This window comes from Saccostrea cucullata, unplaced genomic scaffold (assembly GCF_032062105.1).
Source record: "Saccostrea cucullata isolate Sc308-1 unplaced genomic scaffold, CSIRO_AGI_Scuc_v1 ctg217, whole genome shotgun sequence".
NCBI classification, from domain to species: Eukaryota; Metazoa; Mollusca; class Bivalvia; order Ostreida; family Ostreidae; genus Saccostrea; species Saccostrea cuccullata.
Genome location: NW_026936638.1, coordinates 410,622 through 434,913, shown reverse-complemented (window position 1 = coordinate 434,913; position 24,292 = coordinate 410,622). Strand labels below are relative to the sequence as shown.

At 33.7% G+C, this 24,292-nt stretch overlaps 1 protein-coding gene across 1 annotated transcript in view; it reads right to left on the bottom strand.

The window, feature by feature from the left end:
* The window catches only part of LOC134246034 (protein unc-79 homolog), a 55,082-nt gene that overhangs the window by 27,344 nt on the left and 3,446 nt on the right, over positions 1-24,292 (bottom strand). Inside the window, exons 3-26 of the mRNA XM_062728297.1 lie at positions 23,877-24,037; positions 23,479-23,649; positions 22,007-22,093; positions 21,686-21,741; positions 21,184-21,313; positions 19,894-19,958; positions 19,500-19,658; positions 19,053-19,267; positions 18,603-18,789; positions 17,589-17,655; positions 17,458-17,495; positions 16,954-17,057; positions 16,699-16,786; positions 16,447-16,535; positions 16,179-16,308; positions 15,625-15,927; positions 15,099-15,396; positions 14,754-14,872; positions 13,976-14,124; positions 13,561-13,718; positions 13,118-13,299; positions 12,620-12,821; positions 9,369-9,542; positions 8,488-8,529 (exon numbers count right to left, since the gene is read on the bottom strand). Of these exons, the coding sequence (XP_062584281.1) occupies positions 8,488-8,529; positions 9,369-9,542; positions 12,620-12,821; positions 13,118-13,299; positions 13,561-13,718; positions 13,976-14,124; positions 14,754-14,872; positions 15,099-15,396; positions 15,625-15,927; positions 16,179-16,308; positions 16,447-16,535; positions 16,699-16,786; positions 16,954-17,057; positions 17,458-17,495; positions 17,589-17,655; positions 18,603-18,789; positions 19,053-19,267; positions 19,500-19,658; positions 19,894-19,958; positions 21,184-21,313; positions 21,686-21,741; positions 22,007-22,093; positions 23,479-23,649; positions 23,877-24,037 (3,374 nt within the window). The remainder of the gene's footprint in view (positions 1-8,487; positions 8,530-9,368; positions 9,543-12,619; positions 12,822-13,117; positions 13,300-13,560; positions 13,719-13,975; positions 14,125-14,753; positions 14,873-15,098; positions 15,397-15,624; positions 15,928-16,178; positions 16,309-16,446; positions 16,536-16,698; positions 16,787-16,953; positions 17,058-17,457; positions 17,496-17,588; positions 17,656-18,602; positions 18,790-19,052; positions 19,268-19,499; positions 19,659-19,893; positions 19,959-21,183; positions 21,314-21,685; positions 21,742-22,006; positions 22,094-23,478; positions 23,650-23,876; positions 24,038-24,292) is intronic.

The window sequence follows — 24,292 nt, the reverse complement described above, 5'->3', positions numbered from 1 at the left end:
AAATGACTGTCATTTGTGTAAACTGTGGTATTTGTTTTATTTCAGTAAGTAATAAAATACCATTTTATTTCCTTGATGAGGATTATATAGACTCTCAATAATTTCAAAACGAAACATGATCTGGGATCTTTGGTATCTTAAGAGTTAGATTTCTTCAAGGCATTTACATACTCTAGTTTGCATGGGACCTAATTAGTAAGTGAAAATAATTGGTACTACATGTATCAGAATTTTTTTTAAACCAAGTGTAAGAACATGTATCAGGGAGAAATTTTCTTTTTCTTTAAAATGGAATTTTGCCAGAATAAAGCATGTGGATGAAATTGCACATTTCCTCCACTTTTTATTTTATTAAAAACCAAAAACAGTGAGACTGCCCCAACCTATACATGCACACACAAAAATATAAAATTCACTGGTTAAATAAAAGGTATCTCTACAGTTTAAAATTAAGATGAATTGTCATTTTTGTAGGCATAAGAAGGAGATCAGAGTCTTTAGAATGAGTAATTTGTAAATTGTACATGTTGTATGGACTTGCATGTCCATCTGTTCAATAAATTACAATAAAGACTGGGTAATACAGCAAAACTTGTTTAGTACGAACACGAATATTGCGAATTTACGGATATAGCGAAGTCAATTTGGATAGCCAGCTAAATAAATTTAATTGATTTCTTTATACAGTTATAATGAATTACAGATATAGTGAAGTAATTTCATAGGTCCCAGTGACTTCGTTATAACTGAGTTTTACTGTAGGAATTGCACTTCTCAACCTCAAAAGTACACACTGTACAAGTTTTCACCTATTAATATGTAATATGTCCTCTAGTTTACAAATTTATAAGGCACAAGAAGCTTCTACATTCCATCCCTTCTAGATATGTAACAGTAAATGAATACAGAAAAAGGCTAAGACTTGCTGTGAGAATTTTTTTTTAATGATGGTCAAATTTTTTCTTCTTCAAAAATGCAAATTCCTGTACAATTACTTATCAACAAATATTACATTTTGGTCTCCAAAGATATGTTTATTTTTAAATATGAAAATATGAATAGTTACTAAGAATACAAAGAAATCCCATAGTGGAAATAAAATATAAATTTCATTACTGTATACAGGGTTATTTTCGCCCCGTGTTATTTTCACCCTTTTGAACTTGTGAACAATTTTGCCCTAGGTTTTAAATTCACCCAGTCATAGTTCTGTTTAGGAAATTATGAGGTGTAATTTGAATTCATCCAATCAAGGAGAGGGTGAAAGGGTAAAAAATAAAACGGGGGCGAAAATTTCCCTGTATACAGTATTAGGAATAATATTTTTTGTTGAAGTAAAAATTCAGGCACATTTAAAACTTGTGTAATAGGAAAGGAGAAAATGTATGGTAACTATGGTTGCACCAGGAATTGAACACAGGAACCCGGCTTCACTAGTCAGGTGCTCTACCGAATGAGCTACCCAGGTTGATACCCATAGCACAACCATTACATATCCCTCCTTAAAGTTATCTTTATCCTTGCAGACACACCTGACAGGACTTTCACTTGCAAATCCAGAGGGGTCAATAGCATCAAATATGTAAGAAGGAAGGAGAAAATGCACGGCTGGACCGTGAATCTAAGAAGGGGCCCCTGCATCACTGGTCAGATGCTCTACTGACTGAGCTTACTTGGCCTATATCCATGACCCATACCATTAGACTTGCATAAACTTAAAAGTATTTCATAATATATTGATTGATATTATGGTACATATCTGTCAACCATCATTAACTAAAATCAATTGAAAAAAATCAAAACTTTTATTCACCAGTGACCACATTGAACGAAGTCATTTTTGAAAACATTATAAATGACTGTTATAGGTGCTTAAATTTCTAATTTTAAAGTACTAGTTTTCCTGCTGGCAATTATTGTTGCCAGCCAGGAATAAAACTTCTAAAATAAATGCCACATTTCTTACAGAGTGAAAAGTACTGTGGGAGGAAAGTTGACTTTACAAATAACATGGAGAAATGCATTTTCTTCAATAAAAGCAAAATTAAAAAAAAAGATTTGAGAATTACTAGAGTATATTTAGGGCTGTTAGATACCAGTCATTAGAAAATAAGACCTCTATAACATAGTGTAAATGTTATTTTATTATTTTTTTATTTATTTAACATATTGACTGCTTTAATTTGAAAATGAATACAAGTAACAGCAATTAGTTCATTGTTGTGCCAATTTGCTCCAAGATTTCCCAACCTCAAAAACTACATATTCTTTAAGGATCATACTTTCTTATATGATTGCCCATATTTCTTAAAATAATCACTGGTTTTATATTTACAGGCTACTCGAATCTTCAATTTATACTCTTTTTAGTTAAAATCTGAAAAAAAAATCCATTAACTTGAATCAGAATTCACTTAAACCTACATGAATATATCCCTTACTCAGATAAGTATAAAATGACTTTTCACAACATAACGGTATATATATATATATATATAAAACATTGACTTGATCATTGAGTTATTGTTTAAATTAATTTTTTTTTGCATAATATTAAACTAAAGTTGAATTTTTAAAGCGATTGGTTTATTTTTTTTCATCAAAGTGCAATATTTTCTCTGAAAAATATAGTTAAAATGCTAAAAAGTCATTTAAAAATTTTTTTTTTTGAAAATTTGGTTTCCATGGCAACATAAAATATTAGATTCTAAAAAAAAATAGTAAATATTAAAAAACACAACATTTGCTATATATTTGCCAAATTTCAAGTAAATTGGTTGTCAACAATTTTAGATATTTGCATTTTAGTACACCATTGTGATAATTTTGTTGATATTACAAAACAACTCAGTCCTGAGGTTACAGTGCACGTAAAACAAGTCAGCACACAAAGGGTTAATATGACTATTCCGTATGCAAAAAAAATTAATAATAAAAAAAAGATAAAATAAAATTAAAAAAAACAGCATCTACTGGGCAGTATATCATTTTCTTTCAGTACGAAAACTCAAACATACCTTACCTTTATTTGACGGTACTTTAACAAAAGTGGAGGGAAAGACCGAATTTTTCATGCTTTCATTTCATATATATATTTAAAGTAAAAGTGCTGTCTGTGAAAAAATAAGAGGCAGGCTCTCGATGATATGTGTTTGCCAAGGGGTAAATATTTCCTGGTGTTTTGAAGCTAGGTATCCTGAATTTTGTTATCGAGATGGAAAGGACCAAGATGACAACATCACATTACCGGTGCTTCTGGACAGGACCCCCCCCCCCCCCCGGACTTGTTGGACACTTTTTTCTCACAAATTATATTTATTACATTTATTCATCATGTATACCATAGGGGAAAAATCGTCAAAAATCCAAAATAGTCGTTCAATAAAAAATATCCCTATTAAACATTCCAAATAAAATTAATGCAAAGCATCAATTCAGCCGCAAAATTTATAATTTCAAAAATTACTAGTACTTTCTTTATTTCAAAAGCATCAATGCATGGGAAGCACAAAATATTCAAAGCTGAAATAGATCAATTTCATTTCAGACTGTTTTCAAAGCAAAAATAAATAAAATGGTTTTTTTTTAATTAAATAGAAATTTTAGTGCATTTGTTCATCAAATGGAGTCATCAATGAATCAATAAAAAAGTCAATAAAATTATGAGAATGTATGAATGAAGATGTAGGTCTCTCAAGATGAACCACATGCCGAAACCCTGGATCTTTATCACGTGATAATACCCATGGTTTCTGCAGTAGGCTAATCAAGGCGCGTAGTTTGATGGAAAAAATGTAAGAAAAATCTTTGTTGTCACATCTGTAGCACATTCAAAACAATTTTTACTACAGTGTTGTTGAAAAACTTTTTCAATTTTTATTCACCTTGCAACTTTAACCACTTCATTATTATCTGGAAAATCATGACGATTTCCTTTCTTATCTTGATAACTCCCTGGTTGGGGAGTACCTATTGTAAACTCTTTCTATATAATCAGGCATGTAGCATCGTTTTTGAAAGAAAATTTTTTTACTTAACTAAAAAAAGTTGACAAGCAAAAAAAAAAAAAAATTTCCCAAACTCGAAAATCCGATTTCGTTGGGGGTGGGGGGGTGGGGGTAGTGGCCAACTTTTTTCAAGGCAAACTTCCTTTCACTGCCAATTTTTTCCTATATTTCCTTGCTATGTATATACTGTGGTTACAAGTGGGGGGGGGGGCAACCACCTTTTCAATAGACATTTTCTATAGTAAAGATAATGTTGGGAGAAAAAGTGGGGGGGGGGGGGCCAGGCCCCCCCCCCCCCCCGGATACTACGTGCCTGATAATTACCCAATTAGAAATGGCAATGAAATTGTAACAACAACAATAAATGCTCAGTTTAAAGAAAGTTTTTAAAATTAAGATTAGTTTACAGAACTTATGAAAAATAACGCCTCATTTCCCGATATAAGAGATCGGCCTCTGCTGCTGAAAAAGTCAAAATGTGCTTGCAAAAATGACTGTACATCATTGGCGGATCTAGAAGGTGGTTCCTGGGGTTGGACCCCCCCCCTCTATTTGATTAGAGAGAGAGTTATGTAACACGGATATTTTATTATGTCTAATATTTTGAGTTAAATAAATACTTTGAATAAAAAAAATTTTTCGAATAAAATAAATACACTGTACATGTTGTTCAATGTCTGTCCTTTCTGATCGCTATAAATAAAGTTCCCTCGTTTAATATGCTTTCCTCCGAGTACCGTCACATGCAATCCGAACCCTGCTTGTTTGTGTTTTTGTTTTGTTTGTTTGTGATTGGCTTGTCAAAGTCCCCCATAGAACTGTTGAAAACTTAGTGTTGCCAGGTTTGAAGTGCCTATATGCATGAGTGTTGGACACATGGACAACCCCCACCCACCCCCCCCCCCCTTTTTCAAAAATTGCTGGATCTGCCCCTGCGATGTCTTCATATTATAGACAATATTTAACACTTTATAATTACCAAAAATAAATAGTATAAGAGGTGAATTATGGAGATTGTATAATACTTGGGTAACTTTTTATCCTTTATCTCATGCATAACCCGAGATCTCTTTCACAACTGAATGATCGCATGCACAAGCAATGTTTTTTTCTTTGAATATTTGTCAAATTAAACATATATAGAAGTCCCAGTTTTGGTGGATAGGATGCACTTGTTGCATACTCATGGTGGACACTGAATTTTCAAGGTTGGTTGAGATTAAAACGAATTTTAGTCGGCGAATACTGATTTCAATCAGCGTTTTCACTCTACCAGCCCTTGCTTCAAAACAAATATAGTCGCTATTCGACAATCACTGCATTTTATGAGAGTGTAAAATTAAAGAAAAATAAATTGCTCATGGAATCACATTCTTATATTTTAATAAAAATATCAATTATTGCCTGAATCGAGTCCATTTACTACCTGTGCACTGGAATTATTCGCATCAACTGCACAACCGGAAATCGATCTCTTTTGATTGTTATACACAACTGCTGGTGTTGCAAGTGATCGATTAGCAGGCGTGTTAGTGTAGACTACTTGTGTGCCAAGTTTTATTGAAATCTGATTGAAACTGTAGGAGGAGTAGCATTTTAAAGGAATTTCACAGAAAATCCTATTTTTAGTAATCATGGCAACACCATTCATCAAAATCAAAATCCGATGCACTATTTTATGTATCTAAGTGTAGTCTACTTGTGTGCCAAGTTTTATTGAAATCAGATCAAAACTGTAGGAGGAGTAGCATTTTAAAGGAATTTCACAGAAAATTCTATTTTCAGTAACCATGGGAACACCGTTCATCGAAATCAAAATCCTGTGCACTATTTTATGTATCTTTGTGTAGTCTACTTGTGTGCCAAGTTATATTGAAATCAGATCAATATTGTAGGAGGAGTAGCATTTTAAAGAAATTTCACAGAAAATTCTATTTTTAGTAACCATGGCAACACCGTTCATCAAAATCAAAAACCGATGCACTATTTTTTGTATCTTAGTGTAGTCTACTTGTGTGCCAAGTTATATTGAAATCAGATTGAAACTGTAGGAGGAGTAGCATTTTAAAGGAATTTCACAGGAAATTCTTTTTTTAGTAACCATGGCAACACCGTTCATCGAAATCAAAATCCGATGCACTATTTTATGTATCTTTGTGTAGTCTACTTGTGTGCCAAGTAATATTAAAATCAGACCAAAACTGTAGGAGGAGTAGCGTTTTGAAAAATTGTTTACAGACAGACGGACAGACAGACAGACAGAAGGACGGACGACGGACACCTTACTATTGCATAAGCTCTTCTGGTCTCTGACCAGTAGAGCTAAAAATCATCAATAACCTACTTTAAAACTGTAATATGTTTTGTTAATTTATATTTCTCATACAATTTATACAATTCAGCACATTTCAAGAAATTTTCAAAGTATGACTTTTGTGGGGGCAAAAATATGCTATATATTGCATATACTTCTTTGGTAACTAACATTATCCAATGAAAATGGGACAACAGTGCATTGTAGCAGGGAATATGACAACCTTGTCTAGAAAATCAATGGTTCACCTTGGCCAACAAAGTGTGATGACCATCAAGCAGGGGATACTAGGATATTGGATGGATAACATTTGATGTTGGCATTCAATGTTGCAGTGACCTGAAGATCAATATATGACTAGGACATCAATCTATCACAGCTATTAACCTGTGTATTAAACTGGATTTCTATCAAGTAGAGACTTCTATAATTTTGATTTCTCAGAAACTGCTATGTGCTATAAGTATTGCCTATTAAAGAGATAATCTAAATCTGCTAAAAATGGCAAACCTCAGTATAAATCAATCAAATTTATAAGAAAATTGGTTGAATATCATTGATTTACTGACACATATATCTAAATACAAATGAGGCCTGTGAATGGATAATAATTAAGGTTTCAGAGGGCAAAAATAATTAGGTAGTATATCTTTTGCTAGATAAAAGCGTAGGAGTTCCATAACAAGAGGCCCATGGGCCACATCGTTCACCTGAGTAACTTTGGTGATGCAGTTCTTTACCAGATTTCCCCTCTACTTACATCTATTGTGGCCCCTTACCCCCTCCCAATCCCCATCTTTATTTTAATAATTTAGAATCTACAGTACCCCAGGATGCTCCCACGTAAGTTTCAGCTTTCCTGGCCCACTGGTGCTTGAGAAGAATATTTTTCCAATATATTTCTATATAAAACTATGACTCCCTAATGTGGCCCCTCCCTACCCCCCCGGTCATGATTTTAACAATCTAGAATCTACACTACCCAATGATACTTCCACATAAGTTTCAGCTTTCCTGGCCCACTGGTTCTTGAGAAGAAGATTTTTAAAGATTTTTTTTCTATATATTTCTATGTAAAACTTGGATTCCCTATTGTGGCCCCTCCTTACCCCCGGGGGTCAAGAGTTTTAAAATTTACAATCTACACTACCCCAGGATGCTTCCACATAAGTTTCAGCTTTCCTGACACACTGGTTCTTGAGAAGAGGATTTTTAATGATTTTTCCTACATATTCCTCTGTTAAAATTGGATTCCCTATTGTGGCCCTGCCCTACCCCCGGGGGTCATGATTTTAACAATTTAGAATCTACACTACCCCAGGATGCTTCCACATAAGTTTCAGCTTTCCTGGCCCACTGGTTCTTAAGAAGAAGATTTTTAAAGATTTTCCTATATATTTCTATGTAAAACTTGGATTCCTTATTGTGGCCCCGCCCTACCCATGGGGGTCATGATTTTTACAATTTAGAATCTACACTACCTCAGGATGCTTCCACATAAGTTTCAGGTTTTCTGGCCCAGTGGTTCTTGAGAGGAAGATTTTTTAATGATCCCACCCTATTTTTGTATTTTCTTGATTATCTCCCCTTTGAAATGGACCTGGCCCTTTATTTTAACAACTTAAATTCCCCTTCACCCAAGGATGCTTTGTACCAAGTTTGGTTAAAATTGGCCCAGTAGTTCTTGAGAAGAAGTTGAAAATGTGAAAAGTTAACAGACGGACGGACGGACAGCTAGACAGCTACAGACGGACGGACAACGGACAATGGGTGATCAGAAAAGTTCACTTGAGCTTTCAGCTCAGGTGAGCTAAAAATGAACTGACACTTCAACTATATCAATAGAATACATATCACTAAAAAGTGATATCAACAACAATTCTGAGTATTTTTTACTCTGATCTAGTTAAAGTTTTTTCAGAAAATTCTTTTGCATTACATTTGCTTGCACACTCAGCTTGGGCTTCCTTATTACAATAAAATATTTATAATTACATAAAGTAGAAAGTTTCAATTAAACTAAGTCAATCAAACAATTTTCATTCAAAAGTTGATTTGAAGTTTTGGTCACACTGAAAATCCACACATGCATGTGTCAAACATTTCCAAGAAGCTACAAAAGTTCAAAATAGAAGCATTAATGGCAACTGATTGTTATTGACTTACGAAGGACTTTACGCATAAGCATCTTCCACTTATTGAGAATCTCTGTAAATAAGGTCACATTCTGTGTTTGAAGCGTCATGTATTGGAATTAAAAATACAGTAAAACACACTTATTGCAGAGTGCCAATGACAGTTAATATTGATTTGTTATGAATTTCATTATATCTATTAAGCTGATAAAATTTATTTTAAAAAAGTACAGGGAATGAAAATCACTTTACTGTAAGTGTAATTAACTCATTATTAGCATATTCGCTATAACCATGTTTTACTGTACATTATTTAATAAAAATAAACAGAAAACTAAAAGCATGATTACATGACTGTTTTTCAATAATGATCAGGATAATTGCATTCAAATACATTTGAAAACAAATTAATAAAAAAACGAAAAAAATTAAATGCTAGTATTTAAACAAAAGTTGGTGGTGGTTTAGTGTTCAAACATTGCCCAATTATATATTTATTGACAGCCTTATAATTTATAAAATATTGATCATAATTTGTCACCTTAAGTTAGATAATCCTTAAAAATATTGATTCACTGATGCATTTTGATCATCTTAAAAAAGCTTGCATTTTTAAGAATTTCTAACCTTGACATTTTGTTCTTGAAATAAAGAAGGGTCTTCATAAAGTCTAAGAGGGTTACAGTCTTATTGATATTCAATTTCAATGCCAAAGCATGAAGAGATCTAAAAATATAAACTACAAACCATTTCTGACCATGATTTTTGACCTCAAAATCAGACACGTACAGAACATATACAGAACATATGGATTGACAGACAAATACCCCCTCCCTCATCCCTTTACCCCTTAATAAAAGCAGGGGAAATTTTGTTTCTACAGATATTGACTTAGAGTAAGAGACAGTCTACCTTTGGGAGGTGTGGTCTTTGTCAGCAGGTGCATAGGAACAGACACAGCTCGTCTGTAGGGCGGCTTTACACTTTTACTCACAGAGCGAATACTGTCCGTCCTGGCCAAGGCAAATCGAGCTCGGTTCAATTTCCTTAAAAAATGCTCACTATCTCGATCACTGCTTGTCAGATCTAAATGAAAATACAGAAAAAAAATACTGAAATTTCTTGAAATTATTGATTTTTAAAAATAAAAAAGTTTATGCCCTGAATTCTTGATTACATGGGGCATTCAAGTGTCCTCTGTACTTATAATTTTTATATCTAGAGGTGATTTTTTTCAATGCCTGCAGTACAAAATATATCATTAGATATTTAAAACCTATGAATTGTGCTCATCAAAAATATCTTAATTTTATTACAAAATTAAGTCATAGGTACAGCTGAAACAAAGAATTCAATAATAAACAACATCACAGGAAATTTTCAAAGGCAAAAATCTTCTTACTTTTGCAAAGAAAATCTTGCAATTAAGCAAATTTGTCTACCATGATATTCATTTCTTGGACAAATTCATGATGAAGCCCAAACCCACACCATTCTTGTCGTGTATCATGCAAAGTTTAAAGCCAAACTTTCATCATAGCATGAATTTAAATTCTTTAAATAATCATTTTAAACATGTATACTCTTTGAATTTTAAACCTGCATTTCATCTATAAACATATTTGTATTTTCAAAATAAAGTAAGTGGTTTTCATAAGAAGAATAAAACAGAAAGTTCAATGTACAAACGAACTAATGAAAGAGTATGAATTCATCTACCGGTATAAATAATGCTAAACAATGCTAAAAGCAAGAAGCCTTTATGAGCCATTCTCTGTATAAAGCGTTTAAAACTTTTTGGCACTTATGATCAGGGTTTTCTTGAAACTTTATGTAGATAAATACTGCAAACTTAAAATGTTGTTATGGATTTCTGTTTCCATGTCCATTAGGAATACAAATTGGTGTCCATAGTAACTAAGCAAAAAGAGCAGAAAACAGAAAAAATCTGCATTTGTTTGCATCCTTGAATTCCCCCATGCACAATGTTATTGTTAAAAGTACATGTATGTAGCCTTCAAAAGGTCTTTAAGTATATATTTTCTACCTTTTGCATTTACTGTCATCTGTGAATGTTCAAAAGACGTTAAAAAAAAACTTTGAAAATCCAGCTGTAACAATCTATTAAAATTTTCATTTTTGTTTCCAGGTAACACCACAGATTGACTAAATTTCCAGTGGGCTTTTTAGTTGTTTCAGCAATGATTATTGCTCCACTTTGCTGCAAGAGTATGCAGCAAGATTTCAAAATTGTTTTTTAAAACTTTGAGAGCCATTACCATAATAACCACTCATGGATGATTTCCTTGATTTTCTAAAAATTATTAAAAAAATAATATTTTTTATTACTAATTATTAATTGTACTGAATAACCTCCATTTTACCAAGTTATGAGGAAATTTGTGCTTATATATTCATGTGCCACAGCCCTTATAAATACAAATCTTACAGAGAATGGCTCTTTAAAATATTTATTATTCCCAATTTTATAATTTCTGGAAAGGATTGTTTGCTATTTCTCAGAGAAAATCTGCCACTTTGCACACACTATGTATGCTTCAACAAATCTACTTTTTACTACCAGATATATCATCTACTGCAATATTTTTTTAAAATACAGTGGAACCTCATCTACTTTTTACTACCAGATACATGTACATCATCTACTGCAATACATTTTTAAAATATGAAATAACATATCAAAACAGTTACATAGTAACACAATTTTCATTTGAAAATTTTTAAACAAAACATATTTGAAACATCAACACTGCTTAACTGAAATTTTCGACACTTTAAGCTGGCACCTCCCCTTGACAGAACATCTTCAGAAAAAGTGGTTTAAGAATTAGAATTAATATGGAATTATGGACATTTCAAGTTTGTTAATGCTGCATGCAGTTACATGTAATGTGGTTGCACATTTAAATGGAAAAAAAAAATGATGGTTTGTACAATTTAATGTGTTTATTTCCAAAATTGATTATTAATAAGCAAACAGTGCTTTCCATAAAGATGTCATGTACTATTCATGAGTGTGAATGATTTTTTTTTAATTCTATATTTATTAAACATAAAGAAACCCAATATGGTAGCAGTGTTGAGATTTCATTTGAACCACAACAAATCACAAGAAATGGATAGATATATGCAGTGTTCTGGACATTCTGACAACTTCAAATCTTACATGCTATGTTGTTAGAAAATTTCAGTGTCTAATGAAATAAGTGTGTGTGCAGATTCTTACTAAATACATTAAAAATATCCTTGTATGCATGCTACATGTATATTTATATTTTCAAGAACTGGAGAATACAGATTTTAGAATGAAATATAAATCAATATAGATAAAATTTTTAAAAATTGTTATCAACATGCATTTGTCAAATTAAACTGTTTCATTTATAAAGAAAATAAAAAAAAGTAAATAGTATAAACAGATTAATAGACTCAGGGTTAACATTCAGCAATGTGAAGTGCTAATAGATATTTATCAATTATTTTATTAAAGCAGGCATGAGTCTGATAAATAGAATAAGTATTACAGACAAGTAATTCTAAGTTTGTCTACTGAATTATGCAGATACATGTTTTATACCAAATGTATATATACTGTATGTATTTAGATGTACATGTACCGTACAAGTGGAAATTTTGGCGAGAAGCAAATTTAGCGATTTGACCTTAAAAACTAGTATTTTTAGCGAGATTAAATTTTAACGATTTAAAAATACTCACTTAAGAAGCTATCACAAATAAAACACAATTAATTTTTAGCGATATCAATTTTAGCGATCTTAGCACCCTCACTAATAATGCCAAAATTAAATTCTCGCTAAATATTCTGCTTATACAGTATTAAGAACTGACCATTTATACATGTATATATTGGGTTGTATTCATGCATTTATGTACTAGTTGTTAATGAATACATTTACTTATTACACGATGTATATTTGGGACTTCTTTAATTTCTAGTAGATTTGAAAAGTCAGAATGTCCAATAAAAACAGCCAAACACCAAAGATATATTACTTGTTTTACATTCTAAATGGAGACAATATTCAAGAAGAGAGCACACCATTTAGAAGAAAAACACCACGGCAATGCTAGAAACTCTGAGACAAGACCATTTCCTGAGAATTTGTTGTAATCGTGATAACCTGTAAGACAAGCTAGTTCACCACTATTTTCCAGATCTATTTGAGCCTCGAGGGAGAGGGCGTCAAACCGAGCCAGGAAGAACTCCCAGTTGAGGATTTCGTGGTCCTTCATGATGTTAGACAGGAGGTGGAGTCTCTGGAGAATCATGATCCGGTCACTGATCACGTGGTCAAACTGGAACTCCAGACACTTACACAAACACTGCAAATAGTCACACTCAGATACACATACAGGTACTTGTGTTCAATTTTTCTGGATCTTATTTTCTTTGAAGTAGCGAAACAATTTTGCTGAGACGTAAGTTATCATTACAGCAATTGCAGAGCATTTACTATACTCTCAAAATAAACATAGAGAATGAATTTGTAGAATTCAATCAAATTGAATATGCCAGAAAATTTCAATTTCCTAATAAGTTGAATTCAAACTTTTTCTGATAAAGATTTTTTTATATCAGTGGATTATATATATCTAATAAAATTTAAAAGCCAAAATACCTTGATTGCTGCAAATTTGATTGTCTCCAGATACTGAGTGGCCCTTTGGGCAACCGCTGCATTGATGTCCTCCACTGAGCCAATCAGTAAACAGAAGGCATGAGCCAGGGCTGTCTGGATAATCTGGTTGTTCTGTAGACCATCTGGTTCTAAAAATCTGGCCAGCACTGTAACTTTCTCCACTACAGATAAGAATGGAGTAGAGCATCAAACTAGAACACAATTCACTTACATAGATCTACATGTACATTAGTTTAGTGCTTACCATGAAAATGTTACTTAAATACTTATCCTTTTTCTCTATAAAATCAAAATATTTATTTCATTGAATTAAAACTCAGTGAAAAGTATACAAACTGAGTACCCTGCTGATCATTCAAATTTCAATGAGATTAAAACAATCATTACTACATCAAATGCTATGTCAATTACAGTACACGTACCAGCAGCAAATCTGATCTTCCACTCATCATTGGTGAAGTCCTCTTCTACCAGCTTCCAGAAGACGTCGGCCCCAGTGGGGAGGGTCAGACAATGTAAAAGAAGGGGGACAGAAACATAGGCCAGCTGGGATTGCTTGGCTTTCAGGGATTTCCACAGACTAAACAAAGATTATATAACAGTGTAATTATCTCAAATATTTCTAAAATGAGGAAATGTAAAAAAAAAATATCAAAACATAATTTAAAGAAAAGATTTTGGACTTCAAAGTCTTGACCAAGCCATACCTCTATTTTGTTGTGAGGATAAAAACTTCAAACCAAGGGAAAATTTAAATGAAATAACAATTAAATACATTTGTTCAATTGAGAGCTACTGGCACATGAACATATAAGTTTGAGTACAGATAGGACTTACTTAGGAATTAAGTACTTGCTGAGTGAGAATTTTACATAATCTGGGAACTGTGTCACAGTGTAATTCAAGCACTCTCCATTTAGAATCAAATATTTCATAGATGTCAACAAAGCAAACCCAGCATCAGTATCTGTTGTATTTTCAAGTTCCTGCAAACAAGTGTAATAATGCAAATGATGAAAAAATAAAATACAATACAGTTTTTATAAACTACTGCCTAAATGATTATTTAAATATAGCTCACTCTCCTCTTCCAGTTTGAATAAGAGGGAATTAGTCTTTATTTAGCTATCATAAATGTGAATATTATATGTTTCACAGAGTGCTTATGTTGAGCCTACTGCAACTCTACTCTAGACTAATAAGAGTTTATGACTTTTCGTGTTTTATCATTCTTGAAGTATTTACACTGATGTTTGGTGTAGTAATCCTCTGCAAAATGCAGTCTTGTTCTTAACCTTTGGTAACAAGTGTGCAAGTATATCTGCTAGATTCACAAGTAAATCATTGTCAGAAACCCATGGCCAGGTATTGATGGAAGATTAGTATTGGGTTTCAGATGATGCATATAAACAAAACTCAAGGATATTTAGGGTTACAAAAAAGTTCAACTTGAAAAGGTTTTTTAAACAGGGAACCTTAATCTTTATCATTACTTGTCAAGGACAAGGTTTAATTAAGGGAGACTGATGCATGAAAAATGTGGTATATAGTAGTTGGTATGTACAGTAGCTCAATTTGACCTTTCAGAAGTGTTAAATCCTGGAATGTTATCTACCTGTAGGAAGGCATGGTGGAGCTGCAAGTGTAGAGGCATAGTAGTCATATCAAATCCTGGACATTCCTCTTCTTTCTCCCCCACTGTACTCTCAACATCATCATTGGAAGTCACTGAACCTTAAAAAAAATTTTCTTATGAGATGATTTACACACACATAACTTGTTCATACCATATTGTATATCTGTTTCCATTAAAGTTTCACCAAAGAAAATTTATCAGCAAGAATTAATTACTTCTCCCATGTGCATTGTACAGTTCAAAGAATGCTTTGTCTGAATGCAATAAAAAAAAAATTTAAATGAGGGCCCAAAAATGTCAGTTCAAATTTTATGCACTACTTACTTTTCCTTGACATGCATGTTGGAGTAGTGGATAATCGTTTGGACTCGTCCACTCGTGGAATTTCCTTGGTTGGAATCTTCACCTGGCTGAGAGGACAGAAGTTCTGCATCACCTGAGAAGTGACCTGGTGCCACAGAGCTGTGTTCTGACAGAACATACAACTGTTGGCCTGCTGTTCATCACTACAGATGTGGGTGCCATCCCAGCGAGTCCCAAGCATTAGGGTCAGTAACTGCATAATCTGACGGCTGGTCTCATTGTACAGTCCAAGGTACTTAGGGAAGTTTTGAAGCTCCAGCTGGAATGTATTAAATAAATTTAATAACAAAAATAACAAACAAAGGCAATGGAAAGTGGAATACTCCCTTACAAGAGAGCACATTGATCCTAATTTAAATTTTCTCTTCGATAACACAAGAGCTCACACACTTAAAAGGCATAAATATATCTTAATATCCCCTCCAAATTCATAAAAATAAAAATATAAGCCATATCAATACTTTCAAGAGTGTTAATTTTTTCGTACCTGTTTCAAAATCAAATCCAGCATCATAATGTAACAAGGCAGCACAAGTTCCGTCTCCCTGTCATAAATTTCAAATGCCTCCACCACCACATGGGACTTAGCTGGACTGAGGGGAGGGGGACATTCTTCTTCTGGAGAATTTTGGGGGAAGGAGCGGGGTTGGGAGGGCTTAGTTTCCTTGGTGGGGGATTCCGGTTCAGCTGTACTCTGTTGTTTTAGGAGCTCTGTCATGTTCTGTACTCCTGATATAAACATACTCAGTAGCATGTGGATTGGCAAGTAGATGTCCAGTGTGGAAAGGATCTGAAAAGGATAGTCAAATTCATTTTAATTTATTTATTCCCCCACCCCCACCCCCAATTTAAAAAAAAAAACATCACAGAAACTTAGCTTAAACTTTCCAAAGTTTTCTGTCAAAAACAATGTTTACAAAATCTGTTTTAAAAATATCGGAGCAAAATCAATACCAATTTTCATTGTGTTATCTTTTATTGCTGGTATTCTGTATTCATCATGTTCACTCAGCACTTGACATATTTTCTATGAGAACAAACCTGTAGCCATTGTAAAGCTTGCTCCTGTACATAAGCACTGCTGTCATCAAACCTCTCAGATATAAAATGGTACATCTTGTCAGAGTCTGTACCAAAGGGTAAAGGGCACAAGTCCATGTCAAAAGACTTACTACAATAAACAGTAATAAAGTGTATTATGTATGTACCTAGACACTATGGTTAAAGGTGTATGTCACTTGCAAATGACAATAGAAAGTACTCAGTCTTACTTACTTAATCTGGTAACTTATTTTTTTTATAAACCTACTTCAGCAAAACTTTGAGGTGATGCAAATCTTCTGATGGTACTTCAGTTCGGATTGCCTCTAACCAGTACGGCATCACATAGTCCCATATCTACAAAGGATCAATTTGATTTGATGAACTGTTATTAATTGAATAAATCAATGTACATGTACTTGCATATCTCCATTTTCTCTAATTTCTCTTTTAGCTGTATGTTTAATAGATTATTGAGGAAGTTTTTTATGCCAATAAATTTCATAATACATGTATATACCTCAAAAGTAATGACATCATAGGGCACCAAACAAAAGAAACAATTGAGGCCTTCTTTGATCTGCACTGTTCTGGAACACAAGGTGTCCCTGAAAAAAAAATGGACAAAAGCGAATTATTCCAGCATCAAACTATGTTATCTGTAAATTTTACAGATTATGTATTATTTACAAATATTATAACATTTTTACATTGATTGCAATTAACAATTTAAAAGATTAATTAAAACGTGATAAATTAAAAGAAAACTACCCACCAGAATCCGCCCACCCTGGCATACTCAACTGGGTGTGGCAACAGACAGGACACAATGACCTCAAAGTGAGTCTTGGCCACTTCATCCAGCCAATCACAGACATACTGTAACACAGTGGGGTGGGTTAGAGATCATATGGGTGATACATCAATGATTCCAAAGAATACCTTTAGTTGTTTATATATTAAATGTATTATGTAAATACTAGTGCATGTATTATAGTACATATAATTTAGTGATACATGTATATCAAAATATTGTCAATGTTTGCAAACAATACAGCTAAAATAATATTGAATTCTGTTTATGACATGAAGCGTCTCGTTTGATCTGATGATCCGCGCCTGTCAACTCGACGTGATACGACCCTTTGGATCAAGTTACTGTTATAATAATATATATGTAAACTTTTCATGGAAATCAATTTTAAGACACTTTTATCCTCTTTCATGTTCTGATTTTTTATTCTAACTTTTTTTTTCTTTAATCAAAATGTGTACATACTTCATCCTTTAATCTCTCCAAGGCATTTCCAACATTGTCTGAAAAAAATACAGTTTAGTTGTTTACTTCTTTTAACTATATTATATCTATGATAAATCAGCTGTATAAGGAAACAGAATATAAAATCTCACCATCAGGTAAATAGGCTGTAGCATCAAACCACTGGAACAACATCCCTAACAAGCGTCCTAGCACCTCCTACAACAGTCATACAAAGTCTGGGAACCAAGTCTTATTTACATGTACATTGTATGTCAACAAAATTTCTTTGAAAAACAAAATCTCTTAGGCTCTGAAACATTGTTGTTTTGAAAAAAAAAAATCATGTCGTTAAAGTCTTTTTTAAAAATCCTATCATGTGCATAAAAGTGTTTGTCAATCCTAAATTCATATACATGTACTACAAGAAAGTTTTAAACTGAGAAATCAATGCATTGCCAAATAGGATTTTTTCGAAGACACTACAATAAAGACATATTTTTCAGAAATAGTTGTTTGTCACATTTACTTATACAATGCATAGTGACAGAAAACTTTTGTGATACAAAAATCTAAGTCCCCTTTACCTTTTAAGTTTCAAGCTTCAGGTACAACCCTTACACTTATTACTTCACTAACATCATCATGCAAACTGAAACCCAAGGATACAAAGGATATGCACAGAAGAGTATACAAAAAAGGGAACCTGAAATCCAAAATAAGAGAGAGAATGTTATGGTAATGTAACAGATTCATAGGGAACACCATAAAAACATACACCATATTTTCCATACCAACGTCCCTTAAAAGCAAGCATATCACAGAGTACAAGATCTGGATTTTTTTCTTTTATATTACACTTCTGAATTTAAAGATGACCATGCCAGGGATGAAAATATTAACATTGACTTTGTCTGATTTTTGCTGGACACAAAGCTTTAAGTTTGCTATATATTTTTTGTTATTTGAATTCAACACCATTTAAACAATACATGTATGCATGCACAAGGTACTAATTTAAGGAGGAATCACAATTAAACATTCATGCTGCTATATGATGCGCCATTTCAACCTTACAGGACTAACTAATAATTTTGGATATTTAACATAGGAACAATGCACACTTATCTAACATTCACTATCTTTTTGTTCTACAGAATACATACAATAGGAATATCCTCCCTGGGGGTACAGAGTTCTACCAGCAGCCAGATTCCGTATCGACTCAGTAGTTTTCTCTCCCCTGCTTCTTCAATCAGCAGAAGTTGTTCCTCCTCAGCTGTAGTCTGCTGGTACTCTTCTCCCATCTCCAGCAGACGCTTGCTTTCTATTGGCTGGGCCTCTTTTAGTAAGCTTAGACATGTAAATTAGACCTCATTAAACAAAGAGAAACCTCACTAATATTTCATGTTGCAGAAGTGAAAAAATCCTCCATCCTGAACCAATATCAATGATTAAGACATGACTCATAAACATGAGGATTGTATTTTTCCATTACATGATTCAATATCTACTGAAAAAAAGTTGCCTTGAACAGATTAGAAAATTAATCTCTGGCCAAAAATAGATAGTTGAAATTGAAAAGAAATCTGCATGGCATGGACACTTTTCCTTACCTGACAATGCCATCAGTAAGGTACCTCTGGACCTCCATGTTACAGTCCCATATTTCTGGAATACTGCGGTGGTAGATGTGGAGCTCTCCTTTCTGTCCGTGGTGGCGCTGGCTGTCACAGTACTCACAGTATCTGATTGGTCGATTGCCATTGTAGCTGGCACACTCAATAGAGAAACATGTACAGACAGCAAGATTGTCTTCTGACCTGCAGTTCTATAATAGAATTAAAGTTACATACAGCAGGTAATTTATATTGCTGTATGTTTATTGTGTACCTTTTTTTTCATTTTCACTTACATGTATATATATTAAGACTTTCAAGTAATATGCTTCTAATATTGTACCTTACAACAATTGTTCTGTAACAACAGTAAATAAACTAAATTCTCTTAAGTTTTTCTGATTATTTTTATTTTTTCAATTAAATGTTGAAGCCATATGAAACCTTATTTTCACAGACAGTTGATACATGTGACATTGGCAGTAGAATATCTGTGATGTATTCACTGTGTTCCTTTCTCAGTTCATCGGCGCAGTCACTACAGATATACAGGGGAGGGGGCTTGTCTCCAGAGTGAATGGCCAGGGCAGGGTTTAAACACATCTATTCAAATACAAGGAAATATAAAAGGTCACTATCACGGAATCGAACAATTCAGTTTAAACAATAACTTTAATACATGTACAAAGCCTTTAATTCTTAACTTACCTACTGGTAAATGAGGAAATGATCAAAAGAAGTTTAATTTACTCTTTTCAAGAAAATTTATCTAAAGTGTGACCTGAAAGAGGAACTTTAAAATTATTATACAGATTATTGCTGTTATTTGAAGGTTTACCTTGACAGCCTGACAGTTCCCTGAGTTAACACAACCTTGTCTCTGACAGAGTACTGGAGGCCAAGCTAAAAATAACAAGAGGCCCATGGGCCACATCGCTCACCTGAGCACTAAGGGTAGGAAAAAGTAGAAAATAGCTTTTTATTGTAAAGTTTAAATCCAAAAGTAGTCTCATGACCAATCATGGATTAGCTATTTTTTAGAAAATGATTTTTAAAGAATTTTCCTATATATATCTTTAAAAACTTTGGTCGGCCATTTTGGCCCCGCCCTACCCCTGGGGGTCATGATTTGAACAAATTTGAATCTACACTACTTGAGCATGCTTCCATATAAATATAATGAATTATGGCTTTGTCATTCTTGAGAAGAAGATTTTTAAAGAATTTTCCTATATATTTCTATGTAAAACTTTGGTCGGCCATTTTGGCCCCGCCCCACCCCCGGGGGTCATGATTTGAACAAACTTGAATCTACACTACCTGAGCATGCTTCCATATAAATATGATGAATTATGGCTTTGTCATTCTTGAGAAGAAGATTTTTAAAGAATTTTCCTATATATTTCTATGTAAAACTTAGGTCAGCCATTTTGACCCCGCCCTACCCCCTGGGGTCATGATTTGAACAAACTTGAATCTACACTACCTGAGGATATTTCCCGATAAGATTCATCTTTCCTGGCACAGTGGTTCTTGAGAAGAAGATTTTTAAAATATGCCACCAAATTTTCATTAATTCCCAATTATCTCCCCTTGAATGAGGGCGTGGTCCTTCATTTGAACAAACTTGAATCCCCTTTACCCAAGGATACTTTGTGGCAAGTTTGGTTGAAATTGGCCCAGCGGTTCTTGAGAAGAAGTCGAAAATGTGAAAAGTTTACAGACAGACGGACAGACAGACAGCTAGACAGACGGACAGAGAGACGGACGCCGGACAAAATGTGATCAGAAAAGCTCACTTGAGCTTTCAGCTCAGGTGAGCTAACAATACAATATGCAATATATTATCATTTTAAATTACTAATATACTCTCCTATAAGTCGGATTTTTTAGATTAATCTTTGGTCCAAAACACTTTGACCCACTTATAGATGAGTTATAAAAAGGTAGATATGTTATTTGGTCATTCCCTACAATATAAGCTCAAAATATACAACCAACTTATAGGCGGACCAACTTTTTTTTACCAATTTTCCTATAATCATCACGATTCTTAATTTTCTTTAGCTTTTATATACAGATATCCTCATAAAGGCTAACTTCCTATTTTGACAATGTATTGGTTTACCTGTGTATTTGTAGTGGATTCCTCTTCTATCTGTCAGTGCAGGATTAAGCTGAGGCCAGTAATAAAACAACAGATTGGCAGCAGGGGCTCTAGCAGTGAAAGGTCCATAGGCCACAATACTAAGGATGTCCTACAATAAAATGAGTTAATACAGCACTACTCCCTCTGTGATTTCACTAGCATGGGCTATAGCATCTTTGCTAGCCAAGGGTTTCCGATCCGAAATCTACTCTACAACAATTCAGAGAGTAGACTTTGGATCGGACACCCTTGGCTAGCGAAGATGGGGCTATAGTCAATTCTGATTTGAGCTAAGAAATATTCTCCTAAAGTTTAGCCCCACTGGGCTGTTCAAAGTGCTTCAATATACTAGTATTTCAATATGCTATAAAGAAATTTTTAATACACATTGAAACAGTAAATATTGGAATGTAACTTTCTAGTTTGAAATAGTTGTTTACCACACAATGGCAAAGTATGAAGACTTAGATGTAAAAATTACCTTAATAAGGTCTCTTTTAATGCTCATAAAGCATTCTAAAATCTGTGAGTGGAATGCTGTAATATAAAAAATAAAATAAACATCAATGAGCATGACCTTACATCATTTTGCATTACCAGGGTATTTTTTTCTACCCCTCACCTCCAACTTCACTTTTGTTTATGGCTTTTTAATCTTTTACAAAATAAGATAAAAACACACATGCAACATTGCAGAGAAAATATTTATCATGATACTACTATATATATATGAACTTTTTCTATAACTGTTTAACTTTTTTTCTGATGAAGCAATAGATTAAACAAATGACTTAGAACTTACAACCATTGTCTGTATGCTGGAGAACCATCGTTATAATGGCAGCAGCTGACTCGCTGGCATAGGAAGGCTCAAAGCAGCCATCATAACCTGGAAATTTAGAACTTTATAAATACAAGAGGTCCATGGGCCACATCGCTCACCTGAGCACTAAGGGTAGGAAAATGTAGAAAACGGCTTTTTATTGTAAAGTTTAAATCCAAAAGTAGTCCCATGACCAATCATGGATTAGCTATTTTTTAGAAAATGATTGAGAAGAAGATTTTTAAAGAATTTTCCTACATATATATCTTTAAAAACTTTTTGGCCCAGCCCTACCCCTGGGGGTCATGATTTGAACAAATTTGAATCTACACTACTTGAGCATGCTTCCATATAAATATGATGAATTATGGCTTTGTCATTCTTGAGAAGAAGATGTTTAAAGAATTTTCCTATATATTTCTATGTAAAACTTTGGTCGGCCATTTTGGCCCCGCCCTATCCCAGGGGGTCATGATTTGAACAAACTTGAATCTACACTACCTGAGCATGCTCCCATATAAATATGATGAATTATGGCTTTGTCATTCTTGAGAAGAAGATTTTTAAAGAATTTTCCTATATATTTCTATGTAAAACTTTGGTCGGCCATTTTGGCCCCGCCCTATCCCAGGGGGTCATGATTTGAACAAACTTGAATCTACACTACCTGAGGATGTTTCCCCATAAGTTTCATCTTTCCTGGCACAGTGGTTCTTGAGAAGATTTTTAAAATATGCCACTAAATTTTCATTAAGTCCCAATTATCTCCCCTTGAATAAGGGCGTGGCCCTTCATTTGAACAAACTTGAATCCCCTTCACCCAAGGATACTTTGTGGCAAGTTTGGTTGAAATTGGCCCAGCGGTTCTTGAGAAGAAGTCGAAAATGTGAAAAGTTTACAGACAGACAGACGGACAGACAGACGGACGCCGGACAAAATGTGATCAGAAAAGCTCACTTGAGCCTTCGGCTCAGGTGAGCTAAAAAAAATTATTCTTAAATAAACTTTAAAAATATGTACATGTATCACCTAAGAACAATTGTCAGACAAAAAAAAATATTGTAGTGCATGTGCAACTTCATATTACTGAAGTGCACCATGGTAATAGTCTTTGGCTACATATGTTTATCATCTTTGCATAGGAGCACATCAATCATGATATACATTATTACAATGTAGTTTCATCTCTTCCATTATGATGCATGCAATTACTAAGTCACCTACCCGTCCACACACAAACTCATTACTATATCTCTCCAACTTTGATATGAGGGAATAAAAAGGCAAAATGTTTAGACCTCCATTTTATTTTGATTTCTTCTTTTATCATTTTCATAAATATGAACAGTATTTTGCTGATAAAAATTATGTTCCTAATATCAAAAAAAAAAAAAAAAAGACTGAAAAGATGTACACACAGACAGCAATGTGGTCTTTTAGATAATACAAACCCAGAGTCATTGGCAGCATGTTGCTACAAAGCAGATCAATGGTGTCCTTGTGTAATGTAGGAGGAAATATTGCTAAGGTTGAAGCCACTGTGTAAGGTAGAGAATCCAGTAGATCGTGCTCCAAAAATGGAACAAGGCATCCCAGAACCTTAAGAACATACTCCCCTATTTCTGTAAATAAATAACTCATATATACTCATGTCTTTTTCATATTCATTGTATATATATCAAAAAAAAAGATATCCATTTATTGATTTCACAGTTTTTCATCTACATTTCAGACTTCAATATCTGTTATGAAAAACATTAACATTTTCAAAAATCAAGCTCAGCTCTTGTAATTATAATTGTTTTGTGATTGGTTGACAGGTTCCTCCTGGCAAAAATTTAATACATACCTATCTGTTTCATCTGCATTGTAGGTACAATGTCAATCATATTCAGGATGGCATAATACAACCCTGTGTAGTTCAGATTAGGAAAAACCGACTGCCGCACACTGTCCCTCTGTCGTGGTCCATAGCTCTCTGCTGGAATGTTGGGGACATCCTTCAATACACTGGAAATAGGCAAAATAAGACTAGGAAGGTCACTTTGGCGTATGCTTACAAGTCAGGATTAGTCTCACACAAATTCAATGTTCAATTTAAAAACTATTAGTACAAACTATAAATTCAGTTGTCAGAGCTAATAAGCAACCCTAGAAGTTTCATACATGAAAGTCTAAATTTGGTAAATTTTTATCAGATATGAAAATGAAGCTGCTCTAGTAATGTAAATCTGGCTTCTTCTGTACCAATCATATGACATCTTT